This window comes from Calypte anna, chromosome 3, assembly GCF_003957555.1.
Source record: "Calypte anna isolate BGI_N300 chromosome 3, bCalAnn1_v1.p, whole genome shotgun sequence".
NCBI lineage: Eukaryota > Metazoa > Chordata > Aves > Apodiformes > Trochilidae > Calypte > Calypte anna.
Genome location: NC_044246.1, coordinates 13,236,103 through 13,257,521, shown reverse-complemented (window position 1 = coordinate 13,257,521; position 21,419 = coordinate 13,236,103). Strand labels below are relative to the sequence as shown.

At 51.4% G+C, this 21,419-nt stretch overlaps 2 protein-coding genes across 2 annotated transcripts; one reads left to right on the top strand and one right to left on the bottom strand.

Annotated features, from left to right (window-relative positions):
- The first annotated feature begins 172 nt into the window (after positions 1 to 172).
- GTPBP2 (GTP binding protein 2) lies at positions 173 to 10,827 on the top strand. Its single transcript, XM_030446816.1, is given in 13 exon segments — positions 173 to 352; positions 2,652 to 2,678; positions 3,278 to 3,462; positions 3,722 to 3,830; positions 4,362 to 4,559; positions 4,840 to 5,014; positions 5,690 to 5,909; positions 6,351 to 6,357; positions 6,359 to 6,487; positions 6,872 to 6,930; positions 7,626 to 7,797; positions 8,078 to 8,242; positions 8,652 to 10,827. Coding segments are annotated over 13 exon segments (1,821 nt in total). The 3' UTR covers positions 8,847 to 10,827.
- A 1,994-nt stretch (positions 10,828 to 12,821) lies between these two features.
- On the bottom strand, positions 12,822 to 21,351 carry POLH (DNA polymerase eta). The gene is given in 11 exon segments (XM_030446817.1): positions 12,822 to 13,631; positions 13,633 to 13,843; positions 14,251 to 14,414; positions 15,038 to 15,103; positions 15,744 to 15,867; positions 16,480 to 16,599; positions 17,619 to 17,722; positions 20,067 to 20,236; positions 20,598 to 20,806; positions 20,903 to 21,037; positions 21,134 to 21,351. Coding segments are annotated over 11 exon segments (2,079 nt in total). The 5' UTR covers positions 21,271 to 21,351; the 3' UTR covers positions 12,822 to 12,992.
- Between the last annotated feature and the right edge of the window lie 68 nt (positions 21,352 to 21,419).

Genomic DNA, 21,419 nt, shown 5'->3' with positions numbered 1-21,419 from the left:
GGGGCGCGGGGCCTGCTGGGAGTTGTAGGCGGGCGGCTGCCGGACTTCGATTTCCCGTGGCGCCGCGCGCTGGTTTGCTGACGCCAGGGCGGCGGGCCGGGGCCGGGTCGGGTTTGGGGAGCCCGGCGGGGAGCGGGAGCCGCACCGGGGCGGCGGGGCCGCGCCGGCAGCTATGGACTCGCGGGTGTCGGACCTGTTCGGGGGCTGCTGCCGGCCAGCGGGCGGCGGGGCGGGAGGGGCGCTGCGAGGGCGCGGGGGGGCCGCGCCCGGCGGCGGCGGCTCGAAGGCGAAGAAGAAGAACGGGCGGAGCCGGGGGGGAAAGGCCAACAACCCGCCGTACCTGCCGCCCGAGGTGAGCTCCCCCGGCCGGGACATTGGCCGCCGCGTCCTGTCAGCCGCGGGGGAGGGGGCTCCCGCCGTCCCGGGGCCTGGAGCCGCGGGGGCCCGCGCTAGTCCCCTCAGGGCCGGGCAGGGCGAGGGGCGCCGCTGCTGCGGGGCTGGCGGGAGCGGAGGGACGGTGCCCCCCGGGTGCCTTGCCGACCGGCAGCACCCTGGACCCTGTCAGGACTGGGCGCGGGTCCAGCTGTAGGCGCTTTCTGGAGAGGCTCGGCCGAGGGTCCCGTCCGGTGTTGGTGTGGGGTCGGGGCGGCAGCCCCGGCCGTGGAGCTGTGTGCCCTCCCTGCCCCGCTCTCTCCTCTGGGGGTTTTGACATGGCGGCACCCAGTGCTTGTGCCCACAGTGCCAGCCAGCTCCCTGCCTTGTCCACCAAACCCTGCTCCTTGGGAGTGTCTCGCTGCCTGGTGTCCGTCTGCGAGGGCTTTGCTACCAGGGAACTAAAGAGCTTCGGAAATAAATCTTTGCTCAACTGGTAGTCAAGAGCATCCTCTTCGCCTCTGTCCCTGAGAGCAGATCTGGTGGGTGTAAGTCCCTTTCCACATGCCAAACTTGTAGACATGGCTCAGCAGGTTCTAGTGACTCGCTTCCCAGCTAATTTGGCAAATAGTGTCTTAAATGGAGATGTAGACGATGCTGACAAGGTGTGAAGCACTTGCCTCTTGCATCAGGAAAGATGGCATTGGTAGTGGGGTGTGTTGGTTCGTTCAGGCAGTTGGTGATGCACTAGCAAGTCTGTCACTGTGGGGGAGCATTAGATTGCCCCAGAGTCAATTGCTTGGCCTCACTCAGTGAGCTTTCTGTAAAGTATGTAAGAGCCTGCGCTGTGAGGGAGCAATTCTTCCACAAGGCAGGGCTGTGACTCTTGGCAAGAGGGGAGAAGAGTGCTTTGCTACTGTTAGATCTTCTCCACGGGCAAGGTTGTCCCCTGCAGCCACAGTTTAGTTTTTGTTCCTTTCAGCTGGAGGCTGGACAGCCCCCTGTGGTTTCAGCACAGCTTTCTGTCCCTGGCTACCCTTTTGCTGTGTGTGGCACAGCAAGTCAAGGCTTGTTGCTTTTCTGGTCTCAGCTGCAGTGGAAGGGACCCACCCCTGTATTTAGAGAGCAACATAGTACGTGAATGCTGTGATTTTCCTAGAGCTAAAAAGCTGGTAGCTGGTAAGAGGGGAAAACCTGCAAGTAGGCTTCTCTCACTGCATAGCTCCACTGTCCGGGAGCTGAGCTGACAGTTCAGAACTTCCCTCTGTTGGCGTTTTGCCACTGTAAGCACCGCTGTGGTTAGGAGCTGAGCTAGAAGGCAAGGAGAGGGCTGTTGCCTCTCTTAACATGCAAATTGGTGTCCAGAGGAAAAGGAAGTGCTTAGTGTTGGCAGCTCAATTTAGTCTGCCAGAGTATGTGGCTTCCTGCAGGCTCCAGCCCTTTCGCAGTGGTCCTGAGGCTGAATCAGTGGGAAAGTTACTTCAGTATTCACTATGTGTTCTCTTCAGAAGTTGGAGTCTGTTATAGTTGGAGCAGCCTTGATGAATACCTGTGCTTTTCTGCTTTGGGCTGTGGCAGTACCTTCAGGCTCGAGCCCTTCCTGGGAAAAGAAGCATGTTCTGCACAGACAGTTACAGTAAGGTCCTGGTTCTCCAGAACTGCCAGGCTAGTGACCAGCTGCTCTACTTCAAAGAAGTCAGTAGCTTGCTTTCTAACGTCCTGCAGTCCTCTCCTACAGAGCAAAGTTGCACAACGATATGAGAAGCATTATTTGTGGGAGGGAGGGTATCAGTGTGCAGGAGAGAAGACAGTGGCTTTTTTATCCCCATTTTCCTGTTTCTATGCACATTGAGTGGGTGGAAGCTGCTGGATAGGGTAGAAGTGGGGTGCTGTAGGTGGCAGTGTGGCTCATGGATGGGTGAGATAGGGAGACTAAATCATCTGTTGGCCTATGCTTTTCTGAAACTGGAATTCTCTCTCTGTGACTGTTACACTGGTCCTATTCTTTACTGGCAGTAAAAAAAAGTCCCCCCAAAGCAGTGTTACCTCCTGCATCACTCTAGTTTTATCCTGTGGTTTTCATCATGTGGGATGTGAACAGCAGAAACAAACCTAAAGTAAGTTCCAGTTGAGTGTAGGAATGAATGGCAGAGGAAGCTGTGACCAAACACAGTATATTTCTGCCATTTTTCCTCTCTCTGAAACCATCCATACAAGCTGCAGAAGTCCCTGCTGAAGCACAATCTAACCTTTGTGTCTTGTTTCATTCTCTTGACCAGGCAGAAGATGGGAACATCGAGTACAAGGTGAGCTTTTTGAGTTTGCAGAAGGAGGTCTTCCTCTCAGTGGGTTAATTAACAGTAATTTCACCAAAGACAGCAGAGAGAGAACATGTCCGAGGAAGGAAGAGGATACTGGATGCTCTGAAGTAATCTTCTGTCTGTACCTAGCAGTACTCAGTACACTCAGTACTGGATGGGTTTGATCTCAGTAGTTGTTTTTAGAAAACTTGTAGGAGGACTCACTGTCCTTTTCCTGAAGACGTCTTCCTTTTGAGAGATAGGTGCAGGTGTCCCCTGATAATAACTTGTCACTCTGTTGTGACTCTTCTGCATTTGGTTGACTCCTTTGAAAATGATAGGCCCAGCAGTGCTGTCTTTACCCCCACAGTAGGCAGGGTACAGATCCCTTTGGTAAGATTCAGTAAAGTGCTACTGTCATATGTATGCACTTTTATGAAACCCTTTATTTCTCACCTGTCCTATGACTTCTGTGCAGACACTAATGTGGGCTGTGCTTTCTAGTGGCATTGCTTGATGGTAATGGGTTAGGGAGTTGCTTCCTTGGGCAATGGGATTCCCTCTGCATCCAGGCTGTGACTGTAACTACCCCCTCTGTTCAACAGCTAAAGCTGGTGAATCCCTCACAATACCGTTTCGAGCACCTGGTGACACAGATGAAGTGGCGCCTGCAGGAGGGCCGTGGTGAGGCCGTCTACCAGATCGGCGTGGAGGACAACGGGCTGCTGGTGGGCCTGTCGGAGGAGGAGATGCGTGCCTCGCTCAAGACACTGCGCCGTATGGCAGAGAAGTACGTGTTGCCTTTCAGCTGCAGGACCCACAGTAGAGGCTCAGCCCCAGGAGTCCCCTGAGGATCCAGTGCCTCCACTCTACAAAGCCCCCGTATGACTGAAATTCCCTTTTCCTGAGGCTCTGGAAATAAAAAGGCAGTGATAGAGTTTTTCCCTGGTATCCCCAGCTTTCATCCCATTCACTTTGCCAGCTGTGATTCTAGAGGTGGAAGAACTGCTGAGTAAAACTGTGTCTCCTTCTTTCTGTGCTTCTGTCAGGGTTGGGGCTGACATTACGGTGCTGCGGGAGAGGGAGGTCGATTACGACAGCGATGTTCCAAGGAAGATAACAGAGGTGCTTGTCCGAAAAGTGCCTGACAACCAGCAGGTAGGGACCTGCACTGCTTGGTCATCCTCTCCTGCTGGAGACTTAGAGGCTTCATACAAACAACTTCCTTTTTGGCTGGGAGCCCAAACCCTAGAGGCACTTTGTAATAGATTGGCCCATAGCAGATGCTATAAAGAATTGCCAGAGGGAGACTTGATGATAAGGCTTTTTATCTCCAAGATTGTGGTTAAGGCAGTTATCAGTAGAGAAAATTGCCTGGGATCAGAGGTGAGAAATTATTTCACTTCTAGGGAAACAGTTTTGATGCAGGCCAGTGTGCTGACAAGGAAGCATTCAGACTTCCTGCTGCAGCAAATAACCTTTTTTGTGGTATCAGAGTCTGTGGTATCACAGGAGTCTGATGTGGTATCACATCACGACTCCTGGAAGCAAGAGCAGAATCTAAACAAGAATAAACTGCACAGTGTCCATTGTGGAGGGAAGGTCTCTGAGGCCCAGTTCCATTGTTACGTAGTGTTCATGCACACCCAACTCAGCAGTGGTTAAGTTTAATGATTTATCTTCCTGTAGTTCTTAGACCTGCGAGTAGCTGTGCTGGGGAATGTGGACTCAGGGAAGTCAACCCTCCTGGGTGTCCTAACACAAGGAGAGCTGGACAACGGGCGGGGCAGAGCACGCCTCAACCTCTTCCGTCATCTCCATGAAATCCAGTCAGGAAGAACATCAAGCATCAGCTTTGAGATTCTTGGCTTCAACAGCAAAGGAGAGGTGAGAGAGTGGAATGCTGAATTCAGAAAGCTGGAGGGATAAGTCTACCTACTTAGCCTAGGGATACCATCCTGTTACAACTATGAGTGGGACGTGAGGGAAGAGGGACTTTAGCCAAACCTGAGTGCTACTTCTCCATTTGCAACAGACTCTCTTTCTTACACCCATGGTGGATGATCTCTCCTCATGTAATCTGAGGTCAAAGTGGATAGATAAGAGTTGGGTTTTCATCACTTGCCTGCTGAGGCTCCTTCTCTCACTGATTCCTTATGTTCCTCAGGTGGTAAATTACAGTGACTCCCGAACAGCTGAAGAAATCTGTGAGAGTTCTTCCAAAATGATCACTTTCATTGACCTGGCTGGCCACCACAAGTATCTGAAAACAACCATCTTTGGCCTCACCAGCTACTGCCCAGACTTTGCTATGTTGGTGGTTAGTGCCAACACTGGCATTGGTGAGTGTTGCCCTGCCTGCATGGATTGACAGCAATATATGAAGAGAAATGGAGAATAGGGGGTGGGGGCCCTTGTTAGCTGAGACTAGCCAGAAAAAAAATATTAGTCTGGAAGCATGTACTGATTTCTTGTAATCCAGTGCCTGGGAGGGGAGCAGAGCTTGGATCCTCCTACCAGATGTAGACCACATGAAACTGTACCTTAGACAGAGAGGCTTTGTTTGGAAATTGAGTGTGTTTGTCAGGAAAACAAAGAAAAAAAACCCAAACAAAATCAAACCAACCAAACAAAAAACCCCACACAGCAAAACTTTGACGTGTTCTTAGGGGTGCTGAATCCTGAAGCTTTGTAAAAAAACAGCTGGAGTTCTCCCACATCTTTCTGTGACATTTCTGTGGGTCTTTTCTAGCAAACTTTAGCCCAAGAATGAAAACTGCTGCATCTTTCTGAATCAAAAAGATCCAAGACAAAAATCTTAGTTGCTTTTATTTTTCTGGACTGATGTTTGGTTTTGTTAAATAGAAAAAATCTACTTTTTCATCATCTGATGACCTAAGCAATTAGGGTGACATCTCCAGAGCAGGCCTGTGGGAGAGCCATGAGACATAGCTGTCCCATAAACAAGCAACAGTGGTGGCTGCTACTGAACCTATGCTCTCGCTTGTCTCCTGCAGCAGGCACAACACGAGAGCACTTGGGCTTAGCCATGGCCCTCAAGGTCCCCTTCTTCATTGTCATCAGCAAAGTTGACTTGTGTTCAAAAGCCACGGTGGAACGGACAGTGAAGCAGCTGGAGCGAATCCTTAAGCAACCAGGCTGCAACAAGCTCCCCCTCCTTGTGAACTCAGATGACGATGCTGTTACAGCAGCACAGCAGTTTGCACAGTCTCCCAAGTAAGGAATAATTCTGTTTTTCTTGCTGGGAATGGTCAGTTAAGACTGGGCTGTTCTATGGAGCTGGGGCAGGGTGACTACAGGGGAGACGACTGTCTTGAACATCTTGGCTCCTCATCAAGTTTCCTACCTTTGCATCTCCTGGAGGGCATTTTTACCTCCCAGGCCTTTTTCTGGCCTCTGGGAGCAAAAGGTGCCCCAGGCTACACTGGTGTTACTTGTCCACTACAGAAGTGTGGGTTGGCAGGGGAATGGTGCCTCAATCAGCCGTTGAGGCAGGGGTTACTGCAAAGTTGTACCTGGCCCACGTGCCTCTCCGTTCTGGCCATTTATTGCAGTAGTCTCTGTTCTCTTGCTGTACTCAGTAGATTCAGAATCCCAGCCACCTTCCGCAGCTGCTCTCTGGCCTTCTGCTTATTCCTGTTTGTTTGTGTCTGACAGCATCACCCCCAATCTTCACACTGTCCAGCGTTTCTGGGGAGAACCTGGATCTCTTAAAAGTCTTCCTCAACATCCTCCCTCCACTAACCAACAGTAAAGAGCAGGAAGAACTAATGCAGCAACTCACAGAGTTTCAGGTGTGTAATTGTAATTTCTTTCCAGTTCTGTTGCTGCACTCATGCTGTGACATGTGACAAACATCTGGGCACTCTGGACACCATGGGGAGGGGGTGTGGTGAACTCCCAACCTGTTGGGAGACATTTAAGTAAAGGAAAGACTCGATCCTCAAAAAAGCCTCTTAGGCTTTTATCCCCGAGATACCTGTCTCAGGTAAGATTTATCTGTTTGGCATTTAAAAGGCAGAGGTCCCTCTAATGGGAAGGTAGTGGGAGCTGGTGAAAGCTATGATACAGTACCTGATGAGCTGAAAGAGAGCTTGCCTCCCTCCACACAAAGGATGGGCACCTCCTTCTCATTCTGGGGTGCTATTTTGGCACTTGTTCTTGTTGTCTTTCTGCAGGTCGATGAAATTTATACTGTGCCAGAGGTGGGGACTGTTGTGGGAGGAACTCTGTCGAGGTAAGTGTGTCCAGGCAGACAGGAGTGGGTGCGAATGGTTGATAGAGCTCCCACAATGTTAGAGTCCCCCACTGGAGACAGGAGCAGTGTGAGGCTCAGTCCTGACTGTTGCCAGATGACTGAGTCAGGTGAGGGTAAAGCCCTACAGAGTGCTGGGAGGTGCTATTGGTCATATGGTGGCAAAGAGAGTCTGCTCTGAAGTTGCTGGATTAGAAATGTGACCTGTAGTGTGCAAAAGGAAGGCATGCTGGGACTCAGAGTTGGCAGAGATCAGCTGTCATCCCAAGATGTTGCTTTCTTCCTTCCTCAAGCAGGGGATGTGAGGAAGTAGAGTGCTCTGATCCCAGCAGAGGTTAACTGCATGCAACCCTGTGAGAAGGCAGCTGTCTCAAGTGTTCAGGTGTGATCAGAGCCCATCCATGCAAAATAGGCATCAGCTGGAGCTTCTCCAACAGAAACAGTGCAGGGTGGCAGAGTACTGGTGACAGAACGGTCCCTGTCTGAGGGATACTGGGTATTCTTGGGAGTGGCAGCATGGCTTTACTCCTGCTGTAGGAAATCCCCATTCCCACCAGCTTTGCATCCCTGTTAGTCTCAGATAAGAGTCCAAAGACACCTCCTTGTCTCTGGGGAGCTGTGCAGGTTGATCTTGGAGGGCAATGATGAACTTGGTCCTGCTTTTCTACTCTGGGCAGTGGGATCTGTCGAGAAGGGGAGAACCTGGTGGTTGGTCCCACTGATGATGGGAAGTTCCTCCGTCTGAAAGTGTGCAGTATCCAACGGAACCGCTCAGCCTGCCGTGTGCTGAGGGCTGGGCAAGCAGCCACGCTGGCCTTGGGGCCCTTCGACCGCTCCCTGCTCCGGAAGGTGAGTCCTGGCTTTTCCAGGTGCTTCTTGGCTCCAGTGAGCAGGACTGGAGGCTTCCCCGGAGAGTCCCCATTAGCAGTGTGGGAATGAAGTTGAGCTGCTTGCAGGAAGCTTGCTGGAAGGGAAGGGAATGTCCAGGCTATGGAGTAGGATGAGTGTTCAAGGCTGAGAATGGGATGCAAACCCAAGTCCCAACGTGGGAATGTGGTTATGGTTTTGGGGACTGTTAAGAAGCAAGGTGACTGGCGCTAACTGGTCTGGACTTTGGGTTGTTGTGCAGGGCATGGTCATGGTGAGCCCAGAAATGAACCCCACCATCTGCTCAGTGTTTGAGGCTGAGATCGTGCTGTTGTTCCATGCCACAACTTTCCGGAAGGGGTTTCAGGTGACGGTGCACGTGGGGAATGTGCGACAGACTGCTGTAGTAGAGAAGATTCACGGAAAGGTAGGCATGGAAGGAAAGGGAGAAAGAAAAATCACCCTATGGGGCTTTTTGGGTTTCCACCCTGCTTTCTAGTAGTACTAGGGGCTACTGGTGTCTTGAGTAGCTCTTTCCCTTCTTAGGAGCACACTCCGTCCCTTTATCCTTGCCCATTTGGTAGATTTTCTTCCCAACATGCTATAGAATTCCCTCCTCACAAAACAAGCCACATGGTGGACTGCAGAGGGAGGTGAACTCTCCATTTGCTAAAACTTGTGACTTTGTTTCCCATGATGTGATGGGAAGGGCTCAAGCCATGCAATCTGAGGGAGGCAACCTGCACATTTAGCTCATTTTCTTAGCACCCACATACACCTCTCTTGTATGCATTGGGATGGTAGATGGGTCCAAGCTCTGCCCTTTTTCTTTTCAGGACAAACTGCGGACAGGAGAGAAGGCAGTTGTCCGTTTCAGGTTCATCAAGCATCCTGAATACTTGAAGATTGGAGCCAAGCTGCTTTTCCGTGAAGGAGTCACCAAAGGCATTGGGCATGTCACTGATCTCCAAGCCATCACCACCAAAAATGGCCTGGAGGAGTCCCTAGGGCCTGGACAGCTGAACTTCTGACTACCACTAGGTCAGAGAGATCTCCACTCACCAGCAACCAGGGAGAAGGATGAAAGCTCTCATGGTTCTCTGAGTAATGCCTGGAGCTTGCTGCTGTCCCGTTCTGGAGTGGGCGTCCCTCCTTCGCACTGTGAATGGAGCCTGAGAGAGTTTCTTGCATTCAGTGCTGTACAGGGGGCAAGTTAAGCATGTTTCTCCACGTCACCTGCAGCTTTATTACCCTGCCCTCTCTTCAGAATACATCAGAGGCATCTGCAGACCTGGGCAGGCGAGTTCTGGCTTTTGTTTACTGTTTGAAAATTACTGGTTGGGAGGAGCAGAACCTTTGAAGACTATCAGTGAAGGGACTTTTTTTTTCCATCTCTGACACAAGGTCTGGTTCCATTTCTGCTCTCTGAGCACTGGGTTGATAAGAGTCCTCTCTTGAGTCATCCTGCAGCCCATCTGGACAGGGGATGGAAGAGGCCCTGCTGCCCACAGCAGGGGTTTTGGTTGAACCTCTCAAAAATGCATTCTGAACACTTTTTAACCGTTTTTATGCTTGGTTGGCTTTAACCTGCTGTGTGTCCATTTGTGTTGGTTTTGTATTACTCCAATTTGAGTGTCTTACTGGACAAGTGGTCCTGTTCCCCACTCACAAGTACACACTCCTTCATCATCCCACTTTCTGACTCCATGTGGCAGAGCCTCCAACATAATGTCGTGAAGGCAGAGTTAGCACTTTCATCTGTTCCTTGCAGCAGCTGGGCAGGAGGCTGTTCTGTGGAGCAGAGCAAGGCCAGGACCTGTGTTGACACGTGCAAGTTGTCTCCATGGATGTTTGGCTGCAGGTGTCACCTCTGTGTCAGCAGCAGCAGTTTGCAGTGGGCTCCTGGTGTAGCTCTTACAGGGCCAGCCCAGCTCGCTCCTCACATGCTTGCCTTAGTGTGTGAGGAGGGCAGGTGGTGTCACAAACAGAACCAGGGGACTTGTGTTGTTTAGATGTGATTTGACAGTGGCATTGGGGTGTTTTTTTTCTGTTTCTCATCAAGAAAGACTTTTCTTTCCCTTGCCACTGGGCGTTTGTTGTCAAGAAGAAAGCTGGGGTTGCCAGCAAGGACTTTGTACACAAAGAGTGGAGCACGTGCAGCTCCCGTGTGATCCTTGCTCCAGGTTCCTCCTAGCCTGGGGGGTGCAGCAGGGGCCGTGTAGCTGTACATAGGCTTTTGGTTGTATTGCTGACTGTTAAGACCAAATGTATCAGCTGTGAGTTGCAGGCCTTCAGACAGCCACATGGCATGGTGTCCTGCCAGCTCTGAATGAAGAAAGGGAAAGGGTCTGTGACAGCACTTGGACACCCAAACAGCCCTTCTGCCACCCGGAGAGCAAGTTCTGGTGCTAGGCTGCTGGCACAGGCAGTGCCTGCAGGGCTGAGCAGCCTGTGGTGGTCTCTGGGTGTGCTGCAAAGTGATGCTCTCTGCTGGCCTTGGGTCTAGCAGGTGGGGAGGTGGTGGCTGCACCCTGTGAAGGGGTGGGGAAGCCAGTGAAGTGATGGTATATATGAAGGGATTCAGAGGCAGCTCAGGAGTGAATTCTCCCTTGAGAAAACAGCACTGACCCAGCTGAAAACTTTGCTTCTTCCCATCAGTCCAGCAGGGAGACAGGAGCTGCTGGCTTAGGGTTCACTGCTCAAGCAGGATCCTTCTTTCTTTACTCCTGGCAGGCTCCTCCCTTTGGTGCTAGTGGGTCACAAAGAAAGCTGCCTGGGGGTGAGGGGGACTCCAGCTGTTTACAGCAGCCCTGGTGTTTTTCTGCCCAAAGCAGGCATGGGTGCTGTCACCTCTGAACATCTCACCTCATCCCTGCCATCTGTGGCATGACTGTTCTTGGTGCCATGCTTTTCAAAATTGTTTTGTTGTCTTGAATTTTTCTAATGCTGGGGGTTGTCCCCATTCCCCAAGCATTTCTATATAAATGTACAGAATAAAGATGTTTTATTGAGCTTGCTGGCAGAATTGTACAATGAGTGAGGGTAGAGAGGGGCTCTTGCCCTGCTGCCCTTGGAGCTGGGTCATGGTTGGAGATGGCTGCCCTTCACTCCATCCTAAGCTTCCTGCATTCAGCCCTATAAATAGCACAGTGTGGTGTGGAAGGAATGCAGGAGAGCTGCTGTTTACAACCGGGTGCTCCCGGCTTATCTCTGCAAGCCTGGGTGTGCAGCCTGGGGTGACAGGCAGCCACGTCACCCTGAGCACAGCACTTGAGGCTGTTGTGGGCGGAACAGGCTGTGACGAGTGCTTCCTCGCAGCCACAAATTCCCTCCCGAGCCTTATTAAAGGGATGCTTTCTAGGGCACATACCTCCAACAGGCAGTTTGTTTTTAAAATAGCTTTGACCTTATCAAGGGGTTTTGCAACTGCCCTCTCTCCACAAGGACAGGTTGCTGGACAAGCAGCATCAGAGGGGCTTCCCTATGGAGGTGAGTTGCATCACGGAAGGGATTTACCTGCTCTCAACTTGTTTTTGTCAGGCAGTGGCATCTGCAGAGTCCGGTCCTGCCAGACACTTAAGAAATGAGACGTGCTGCTGCCACAAGGAGTGTGAGGCAACCCTGCCAGACTGGTTGCTGTTTCTCTTTATGGCTTTAGGAAACGTGTCACTTTGAACCGTGAGGACTATCATTAATGGGAGTGACACCTTAATTCCTTCCTCTGATGATTACCAGGAGAGCTGCACGCACCAGAATGAGCTGCCTCTGCTTCCTGAAATCTTGCAACATTTGTGTTCTCAAGCATTAGACCCCCACTGATAGTAAAGGCACAGCTTCTCAGCACAGGCTGCCTGATAGAAGGTGAGCAGCTCAGCAGCTTGTAAGTAGGACGGCACAGGTCAGAGAAGGGGAAACTGCACATGCAAATACAGCTGCACTTTGCATCATTAGCTACTGACAGGCTCTTTCCCCTGCTCTGGGAGGGGGAAGCCTCCAGCTGATGAAACTCACTGCAAAGTCCTGTCTTTGAGCCCCACCCAACACTGCCCTGGACGTGGCACGTTCCTCCCGCTCTAAAAAGCCGAGTTCAAATTATTGGCAGCTGAAGTGGGGGAAGAGGCAAGCGAGGGAAGTGGCTGTGAGCTGAGCCCTGCTGGGCAGCAGCTGAGGGCAAGCACAGCTTTTGCCCTGCAGCTGGTCAAACCCACTCAGTGCCCGTTTGTCCCCAGCACGATATTCTGCTCTGTTGACTCTACTGTAATTTGTGGAGTGCTGGAGCTGCCGCTCTGTGAACTGTGTGCCAGAGTCATCTGGCAAAGCTCAATGAAAACATACCTGTCATCAAGTTACATGTAGTATCACCAGTCTGAAAAGGAGGAAAAATGTGTGCTGTCTCTCTGATGGAGGAAAACTTTCAGAGGGCTGTGTGACCCTGGCATGTTTTCCATCCCTTCCACAAGTATTTTAACAGAGGACTGTTTATATATCAGTAGCAGTTTCCAGGAACTGGTGCTGAGATTTCAAAAAGCCCTCCAAAAAGTATGGCCGAGCAGAGCCAGCTTCTTCAAACCTTACTTGACAGGAGCTAGCAATAAACATCACACGATGGACTGCTACAGAGGGAACTGCCAAACTTTCTAGAATAAAAATCCTGGTGGGGGGATAAAAATCAGCATCTTCCAGGTGGAGAGAGGAGAAGAAACCACAGGACTAAGATACCATATGTAAATTATACAGTAAGGACAAGGCCTGCAACTGCAGACAGATGAAGAACCACCATGAGGTGAAGGCTTCATACTAAGTAGCCATATAGGGCTTCAAGCCTCAGCTTGGCTGAAGATTCCCTTGGATAGGCCACTGTGCTTACATTCCTGCTTTTCATATGTAGGAAAAGAACAGAATTACTGATCAGTGATGCTATAGAAATACCCATGGCAGGAGATGTAGGCCAGAGTATGATGCAGTTTCTGGTAGCACCAAGCAGGCAGAGGCAAGCTAGCTGTCACCAGCTCAACTGGGTACATGCAGCATCATATGCAATTTACAAGTTCCAGTTCCTCTTAGATTTAGGGTAGAGATAATTTATTTTTTTTTCCTGCATTAAAATCTGACCGTCAGTATAAAAAATTTAACCATACCTAAAAACACTGGTCTAGACACTCCCAAGTGGCTGGATGTTACGGAGGTAAGCGCTTAAAGAAAAAATCTAAAGTTCTTGTCACACCTTCTCTTGGTCGTTTTGCACTAGATCCTGCTGGAGTTTTGGGCTTGGTCTTTCCCAAGGAAGGAGACCTGGAAGCTGCAGCTTTTGGGGTGGGAGCTTCTGCTGGAGCTGCAGGAGCACTGGGCTCCAGGAAGGAGCTTTGCAGCTCCAGAGCAAAGTGGTAGTCCATGTGCTCTGGGAACTCCCACACCAACACAAACTGGCCACACTTCTCACAGTGCTGCTGGTCCCCTGGCGAGGCAGGCAGGAGTGGGGCGAGCTCAGAAGAGGGTGGCAAATTCTGCTCATTTCCCTCTATAGCTGGCTGTAATTTCAAAAGGGTTCTGGAGCTGGGTGGAGTCAAGGGTGTTTGTGTAACAGGAGACAGTGACTCCTCACAAGGAATCTTCTTGGAAGGGGAAGCAAGACTCCCATCGCTGGGACTCTGCTTCACGGGAGACTCCAGGTCACTGTGCACAGAGGCAAGTCCAACACCATCTCTCTCTTGGTGCTCTGGAGAGCTTGGCACAAGTGACTCTGCACTGGCAGCAGCAGGCAGGCTGGTTGCTGCCACCATCTGTGACTGCTGCCTTTCTGACGCCTTTTGGAAAAAATGACTCAATAGCATTAGCTGGCTTCTGCCTAGGCTCTTTGCTTGGGCTCCTGAAGAACTTGACCTTGGTTCTGCCAGATGTGTTTTGGCTGGTGGTAGCAGTGCCATCAGGCTGGGTATCACTTGTCAGAAAGTTGGTGATGCCTCCAGAGAGGGTAGCAGGCTCTGAGAACTTGCTTGCTGAGAGAAGCACTGATATAAGTGGTGGAGACCTGCAAAGGACAGACCAACATCAGCTCATACATAAGCCTGGGATAAGTCTCTTGAGGTAAGACTTTAAGCAACATAATGTTCAGACGCAGAGGACAAGGGCACTGCAGTGCAGGTATCTGGCAAGGGGTAGGAGAAATGTTTTCTCCAAAAAAACGTTAGTATTGCTACTAACAGACTTTCACAGTGGCAGCTGACGTGGGGTTGAGAAGAAGCCAGGCTCTCAGAGCTGCCCTGCTGGTAACAAGTGGATGTCCCCATGCTCCACTCTGCTCTGTGTGTGCTGAGGATTGCTTTTCCTCAGTCAGTATCACTCCTGTTCCTTTCTCACAGGTCATTAGTTGACCCTGCACCTCCTGCAGCAGAACAACCCCTGACAGGGACATGAACCTCTTCCTCCCACACTCACCAGGCTGCCTGGTGAGCTCCAGCCATGTTGCAGTTTTGGATGAGGGCAAAGGCATCGTTGCAAATCTTCTGGGCATCATAGCGGGTCAGAGCACAAATGCGAGACACCCGTGTATCTCCTTGCATGCGGATGACCACCATCAGCTGCTTGGCCACCCGGTGGTTCTGCAGAGAGAAGAGGTAGCTGAGTTTCAAGTGACACCTGCAGGATAGAGCAGGAACAGCCAAGATGGTCTTGCTGCCCAGAACTTTGTGCTGTCATGATGCTACCGCAGCTTGTCCTGCCTGCCTTGATGTCCAAGGGGTGAGACCCAGGACTGCAAGTGCTTCTACAGCTCTGCCATGTTGGATGGGAAGTGGTTAGTCCTTGCTTTCCTTCAAAAGCAGCTGAGCACATTTTCTTGTCTCCCTGCAGACTAATCTCACCCTGGCCTGCAGTCTACCAGCTGGATGGGAGCATATTGCTTCCTCCCACAGCACAGGTAGAGCTGCACCAGCAAAAGGGTTGCAAGGGAGCAGCAGTGCTGCAGCATGAAGGTGTGGTGGCTTTCAGGTCCCTGCCTCTTAAGCATGGGACAAGTGTTCTGTGGCAAAACCATCCCTCCTGGCCAGGCTCTTGCATATCTCTTTTCTTGTGGCACCTCAGCAGACAGGTACACATCTGAGGATGAACAAATCCCCCCCCCCTCAACACACACCACCCTCAGCCTCTTGCAGACAGGTCACAGTGCAAACACACTGCGTGGCTTCTTGAAGGCCAGCAGGGAGAACACTGTCCCCTTCCTTACCTGGATCCTGTCCTTGCTCAGTCTGGATTCCAGTTCCAAGGCCAGCTGCAAGAGCCAGTGTTGCACCTGGACAAAAAGAGCAGAAACACAGGTTGGGACTCTACTCACAGGACTGCCACCAGGCCAGAGCAATGCTCTGCACAGCAGGAATGCTGGAGGGGGATCAGGCTGGGATAGACACAGACTGTCACAAGGCCCTGTATCTGAAGTACTCCTGGAGAAATCAGCCGAGGTGAGGATGCAGTGCTGGAGGCAAGACATTGCACATACAAGTCCTACAGTGCTACTACTAGACATTGCTAAGTAATCTGTGTCCCCTGCCCTGGATCTCTCTTTGCATCTCTCCAACTCTTTGAGAACCTCACCCCAGCTAACAGCTAAGGTCCACCCTCTTTCTTTGGGCTTAACTAGCCAACTTCCTTCTAACAACCAAGCCCTTGAGGGTTGGCACTATAAATACTTTTGGAACAGCACGTGCCCACAGTTCTGAAGTTGGACCTCTTTGTGCAAGAGTTCATCAATGCATTTCTATCAAATGGGAATTTTCCTTATTTCTGGGGCCCAAATCACTTTCTCCCACAGCATTCCTAGGCTGAGTTTCAGGACACCATGACACAGAAAAGCATCAGTTTTGTAAGCTAGTCTCAGCTTTCAGTGTTTTCATTTTCTCCAGTGCAAAGTCCAAGCCTAAAGTGCAAAGTCCTACCTCTTTCTGGGTGGCCAGGGCTATCCTCCCAGGGAAGTTCTTGCTACAGCCAATGGACTGGGGCAGGTGCCGATTTTTCACAGGTTCCTCTTCAATTCCTCTGCACAAATCATAAAGCCAGGACCTGGAAAACACAGAGGAACCATAATGTGAAGACATTCACAGACAGGCAAGCATCACTGTGCAGCAAGTCAGCCTTCTGCTGAGCCATGCTTTCAGCTCTGTGCAAGCTGTGACTCTGCCTCGCATCCCCAGCTCAGCATTTGCAGCCGCAGCTGGACAGGCAGCTTCCTTCAGGCCACAACTGCCTGTCAGTGCAACTCCTCTGCCTCTTCTGAACTGGCAACAGTTCTCCAGTCTGCAGGGCACCCCAACCACTGCTCTGGGCCCAGAAGTGGTGTTTCTGGATTTAGTCAAGCCTTGTAATTTCCTCTGTAATAAGACTCAAGCCTGCCTGCTTCCCAGCCTGCAGGGAAGCCCTTCCACAGCTTGGCCCCATCTTTAGACACTGCAGATGAGGACAGAGGAGCTGGCTGACAGCCAAAACTTTATCCAGGGGAGGGTGCCTGGCAGCAGGCAAGACTGAAACTGGTTTGTGGGCCTGCCAGACCAATGCTTCTCAAACATGTCACTGAATTACCTTCCAATGTTCCTAGTCACTGCAGAACCACCTGTGACCACACAAAAGTCTCAAATCCTGCCAAGAGCCAAGTTGTGGTGAGTGGTTTATCATTACCCAGTTTTGTCTCCAAAGTGACCCTGGAGCTCTGTCTCACTGAACTGTGTCAGCTGCCCGATGTACTCTACTCCCAGGACATCTGTGATGGCAGTGCCAAGCTTGCCTCCCAGGTTACGGCTACAGCACACAAAGAAAGAAAAACAGAGAATGCAAATGAAGCATCAAGAGGAGATCATGCCAAATCTTTATGCAGCAACTGCCCCTAGAGTAAAGGAGTGCTAGGAGCAGTCAGAAAATAGTAGGACAAAAGAGAGCAGCTGCTCTTCTGCTGATAGTAGAAAGACGCATAGGAGCTGATGTGGGAATTGTTCCTTAGCACACCCAGTTTCAGTGTTTCTCAGCTCCATCTTCAAAATGTGATCCCAAACCATGCTTTGACAAATGCTTCACACATTCCCTGCTTCCTCCTACACGAGCAGACCCTTACCTATACACTCCCTCTCCATCCCTAGGGAGACACTGAAGGCACAGAGCAGCACTGCAGATATGGAGAGCAAGACCAGGTCTCCTTTCCTCTAGAGCAGTGGTGCTGGTAACTCTTCCTCCACCAAGAAAAATACTTGTGCAGCGTGGATTCTCAAAACCAAACCACATCTGCTCTCTGGGAGCACAGCTGTGACTCACACTGGGGCACAGTGACTGCTTCCTTGCCTCTGGTTGTTCCATCTTACTCCTGTGCACCCCAGCAGTCACCCTGAGCCCAGCTCTACACCAGGAAAGGCTGTTCCCCCAGGATGCCAGCAGGATTTTCCATTGTGATTCCTTCACTGTCAGGCTGCACCTCCTCCTGAGGGATTACTGTCAGGATTTCCTCTCCATTTCTTACAAGCATTGATGAGATATTTCTGTGGAGTTGAAAGACTTTGATAGCTGCTATCAATTAGCATCAAATTACTCGCTGTCGAGGTGGCCAGGAACAGTTTCCTACCCTCAAGTCACTTCACTTCTGCTCACACAAGCAATGTTGACAAACCAGCAGAAGCAAGTACAACAATGGAGACAAAGAGGGCTTTCTTCCTGAAAAAAGCCAAAATTGCAGAAGCACAGTACCAGCATTTTGAACAGATGCTCCTGCCACAGAGCAGCTAAATGTGAGCCCCAGGCTGCACATATGCAGGCAGCTCCCCAGTACTCACATGTTGCTTACAGGCAGTTGGCTGAAGAGCTGTGGGACGAATTGTGAAGACACCAGTGTCTGACGGTTGGGTTTGTTTAACCCACAGGCCAGTTTTGCCAGTGTCTGTAAGAGAGGAAAGGGTGGAAAGCCTGTTATTACAAACTTTGCACTGACTTTATTGTGACTCTACCTAATGGCTTGTCCTGAATCGCCTCTAAGAGCTGCCTCTGGAATAGCTGCTGGGAAGGATGTACATGTTGTACTGCTACTTGCTCCCAGGCAGTACCCACCTCGGGACCTGGCACGCACTGGCTGGGTATTCCAAAAGCACTGCTGCTTCCAGACTTCTAGCTGTGCAAAGGGCTGGACTCCTGCTCCAGGCAGCCTGGGGAATCTGAGTCTATCTACTGTCAGTTGTCTTAGTTTTCCATCAGGCCAGCATCCTAGAGTTTCCAGAGCATCCCCAAAATCCTCCCCAGGATATTTCTCTCACTACATCTTACTCCTCCATCTTCTGCGCTTATCTTGCTTTTTCTCAACGCCACTGTTTTAATCTTCTCCCTGTGAGGTCCACAGCAGCATAATGCTGCAAAAGAAAGTCTGTAAAATACAGAATTCTAGCTCCTATACAGCTTACCCTCCTGCTCTACCACAGGATCAAGAATACATGGAACAACTTGAAATATATTTAGCTGGGTGTCTAGATTTTTTTTAACAAGTCTAAACAATTTTCTCTTTTACTGTTTGGCATCAGTGGTTCTTGATAAAAACATGGTGTTATCCCTCCAGGTGATTCCAAATAGCTCATTCAAGTATTTAGTCTCAAGAGTACACCAGGAACCCAGCTGATCAAATAGCAAGTTACCTCACTAGAAAGAAAAGCCCCCCAGGACAGTTTGCTTCAGAAAAAACATGAGCTTAAAGCAGGAAACCTCCACCTTAGAGGCAAGTTTCAGGCAAGAGTGGCTGTAGCCAAAGAATGGTTTTTACTGACACAAATTCCCAGCAACTTGCAGGAAGAACACCACCAGTTTGGGGCACCAAGGTGAGCTGGGTTGCTTTTCCTCTTTCTGGTCAATGATTGTTTTCACCCCTGCTGGCCACGCTCTGAGTGATGCTCAGCCAGCTGCTGAGAGCAGCCACTTCATGCATGACAGCAGCTGCAGAAACAAATAAACAGACTTTGATGCTGCAGCTATAGAGGGCTTCCTGCTGGGTGAAGTGCAAGGTGGATTATTGACAGCACCAAGCATTCATTTCATTCTCTGCAGAAAAGGATTGCACCTACAAGACCAGGCTATGGAAGTGTTGTAACGTGTTTTGCACAGCCACATTTAGGCTCTGGTAATCTCCGTGTTGTGCTTGCTCTTGCAGACATACAGTTCTGCAGGGATGGCTCAGCACATCATAGTTTCTTATTCCCTTAAAAAAAAAAAAATCAAGAAAATGCTAGCATAGAAAATGGAAGCTGGGAGAAGCTGCTAGGGATAGCAGGGATGTTCTCTGCTATTCCTGATTAATGAGAGCAAAATGGCAAATCAAACATCCATGCCACTGGAAATTTCTGTGCCAATGATCTTCCCCAGCTAGCTCATTTTTGCCTATCTGCTCTAGTTTCAAGGTGAGCTGGTGCAAAACTAGTATCTGCATATACCTGGTAATATTTTCAGTTGTTTCTGCAGTAGCTCAAGTTAAAATTTCTCTTCCTTAAGTTCCAAAGCATCCATTTAGTTTTTATCCTTCCCTTTTTTAATTGGACCCTCCACTTTCCAAGTTGTAAATGAACAAATGAGCCCCTTTTGCAAAGAATGTAATGAAATGAATGCTTGGTCCTGTCAATAATCCACTCTGCACTTCACCCAGCAGGAAGCCCTCTATAGCTGCAGCATCAAAGTCTATTTGTTTCTGCAGCTGCTGTCATGCATGAAGTGGCTGCTCTCAGCAGCTGGCTGAGCATCACCCAGAGCGTGGCCAGCAGGGGTGAAAACACTCCTTGACCAGAAGGAGGAAAAGCAACCCAGCTCACCTTAGTGCCCCAAACTGGTGGCGTTCTTCCTGCAAGTTGCTGGAAATTTGTGTCAGTAAAAACTATTATTTGGCTACAGCCACTCTTGCTTGAAACTTGCCTCGAAGGTGGAGGTTTCCTGCTTTAAGCTCATGTTTTTTGTTGAAGACACCTTTCCTGGAGGCCTTAAAACACTTTTCTTCTAGTGAGCTAACTCATTCAGGTGCACCAGGAATCCAGGCAGTAAACTAACTGAGTGCTGACTGCACAGGCCACATGTCTAAGAAAAAAACTCTTCCCATTTCCTTATGTCTTATGATTTCCCTACAGCCATGCTCACACAGGGCTGCATTCCCCACTCACCTTCTATGGGAGACTTGGGGGAGTGCATAGAGAGTACCTACAGACCATTCTGACTCTGCTGCTCAGAAGAAAATCAGGCTGATGTTGTTATACACGTACTTTGTTGTGTGATATCCCAGCTGAACACCTGAATCCGGTGGCTGCTTCTACAGCCACCCTTATTTCTTCCACAATGACAGCACCCATGGTTAGCTGCAGGTCAGGACAGTCCAGGTTATCAAAAGACAGCAACGCCAGCCACTCCTCCAAGCCACGTTGCCGCTGCTCCTCTAAAAAAGGGGCCAAAAGGGGATTTCATGCGGAGCCCAGCAAAGGAACCATCCGCAGCCAACAGCCGCACACGCCAGCAGAAAGGAGGAGAAAGGAGCCAAAAAAAAAAAAAAAAGCCACCCATGGGGGGAAGCACAGATCGCATTTCCCATGCTCTTGCTTCGGGAGAGCTGAAGCAGCCCAACTTCTGCCGATGTACCGGGAGCGGGGAGAGGGTCCGCACAGGGGGTCCGAGGGTTGCAGCAACCCGCTCCTTTCTCCCTGCGTTGTGCGACCTCAAAGCAAAGCCACGACAGCCGCCCCCCACGGTCCGCGAAGCCCCGGAGGGTGACCCGGCGCCGGGTACCGATCGATGCGTACCCTTCCCGCCGGGCTGGGGGCCGGTGCCGGGCAGCCCCTGCACGAAGGTGGTGGGCAGCAGGGCGGCCGCCAGTGGGCGCCCGCGCAGGGCCCGCAGCCGCTCCCGCACGCTGCCCGTCAGGTCCAGGTACGCCTCGTCGATGCTGGCCCGCTCGATGGCGGCGAAGCGCGACAGAACCTGCATCACCTCCGCGCTGGCCTCCCGGTACCTGCCGGGCGGTGGGCAGGGTCTCAGGCACCGCTCGGCGTAAGGGGGCCCTTCCCCCGCCGCCCGCAGCCCGTCCCGATCCCCGGCTCCCGCTCACCGGGTGAGGTCGGCTTTGCCCCGCGCCTGGGGCACCCGCGCCAGGGCCAGCTCAGGACACAGCGCCCGCGCCTCCGTCGCCCACATCCCGCGGGACACGCCGAAGGCGCGAGCCTCGTAGCTCACCGCGATGATCCTGCAAAACACGGAGGACGGTGCAGGGCCCGGAACGGCCCCGTGGCGGGGAAGAGTGCGAGGGGACGAGTGACGGCCCGCCGGCGGCAATACCTACCCTCCACCCTGCCACTGGGTGTACTGAACAACGGCGCAAGGGCGACCACGCAGCTGCGGGTCGAGGCGCTGCTCCACCTGCATGAAGAAGCAGTCCATGTCCACCAGGGCCACCACACGGTCCCGACCCCGCGACATTCCCCGGGCCCCGCCGCGGCCTCCAGCCCGACTGATTGCCCGCCGTACGGAGAGGGGGTGGAGCGCCGCGCCGCGCCCCGCCGAGCCCCGTCCCGCCCCACCCCAGCGCCTCCGTCGCCCCGCGGAGCACGCCGGGAGTTGTAGTTCCA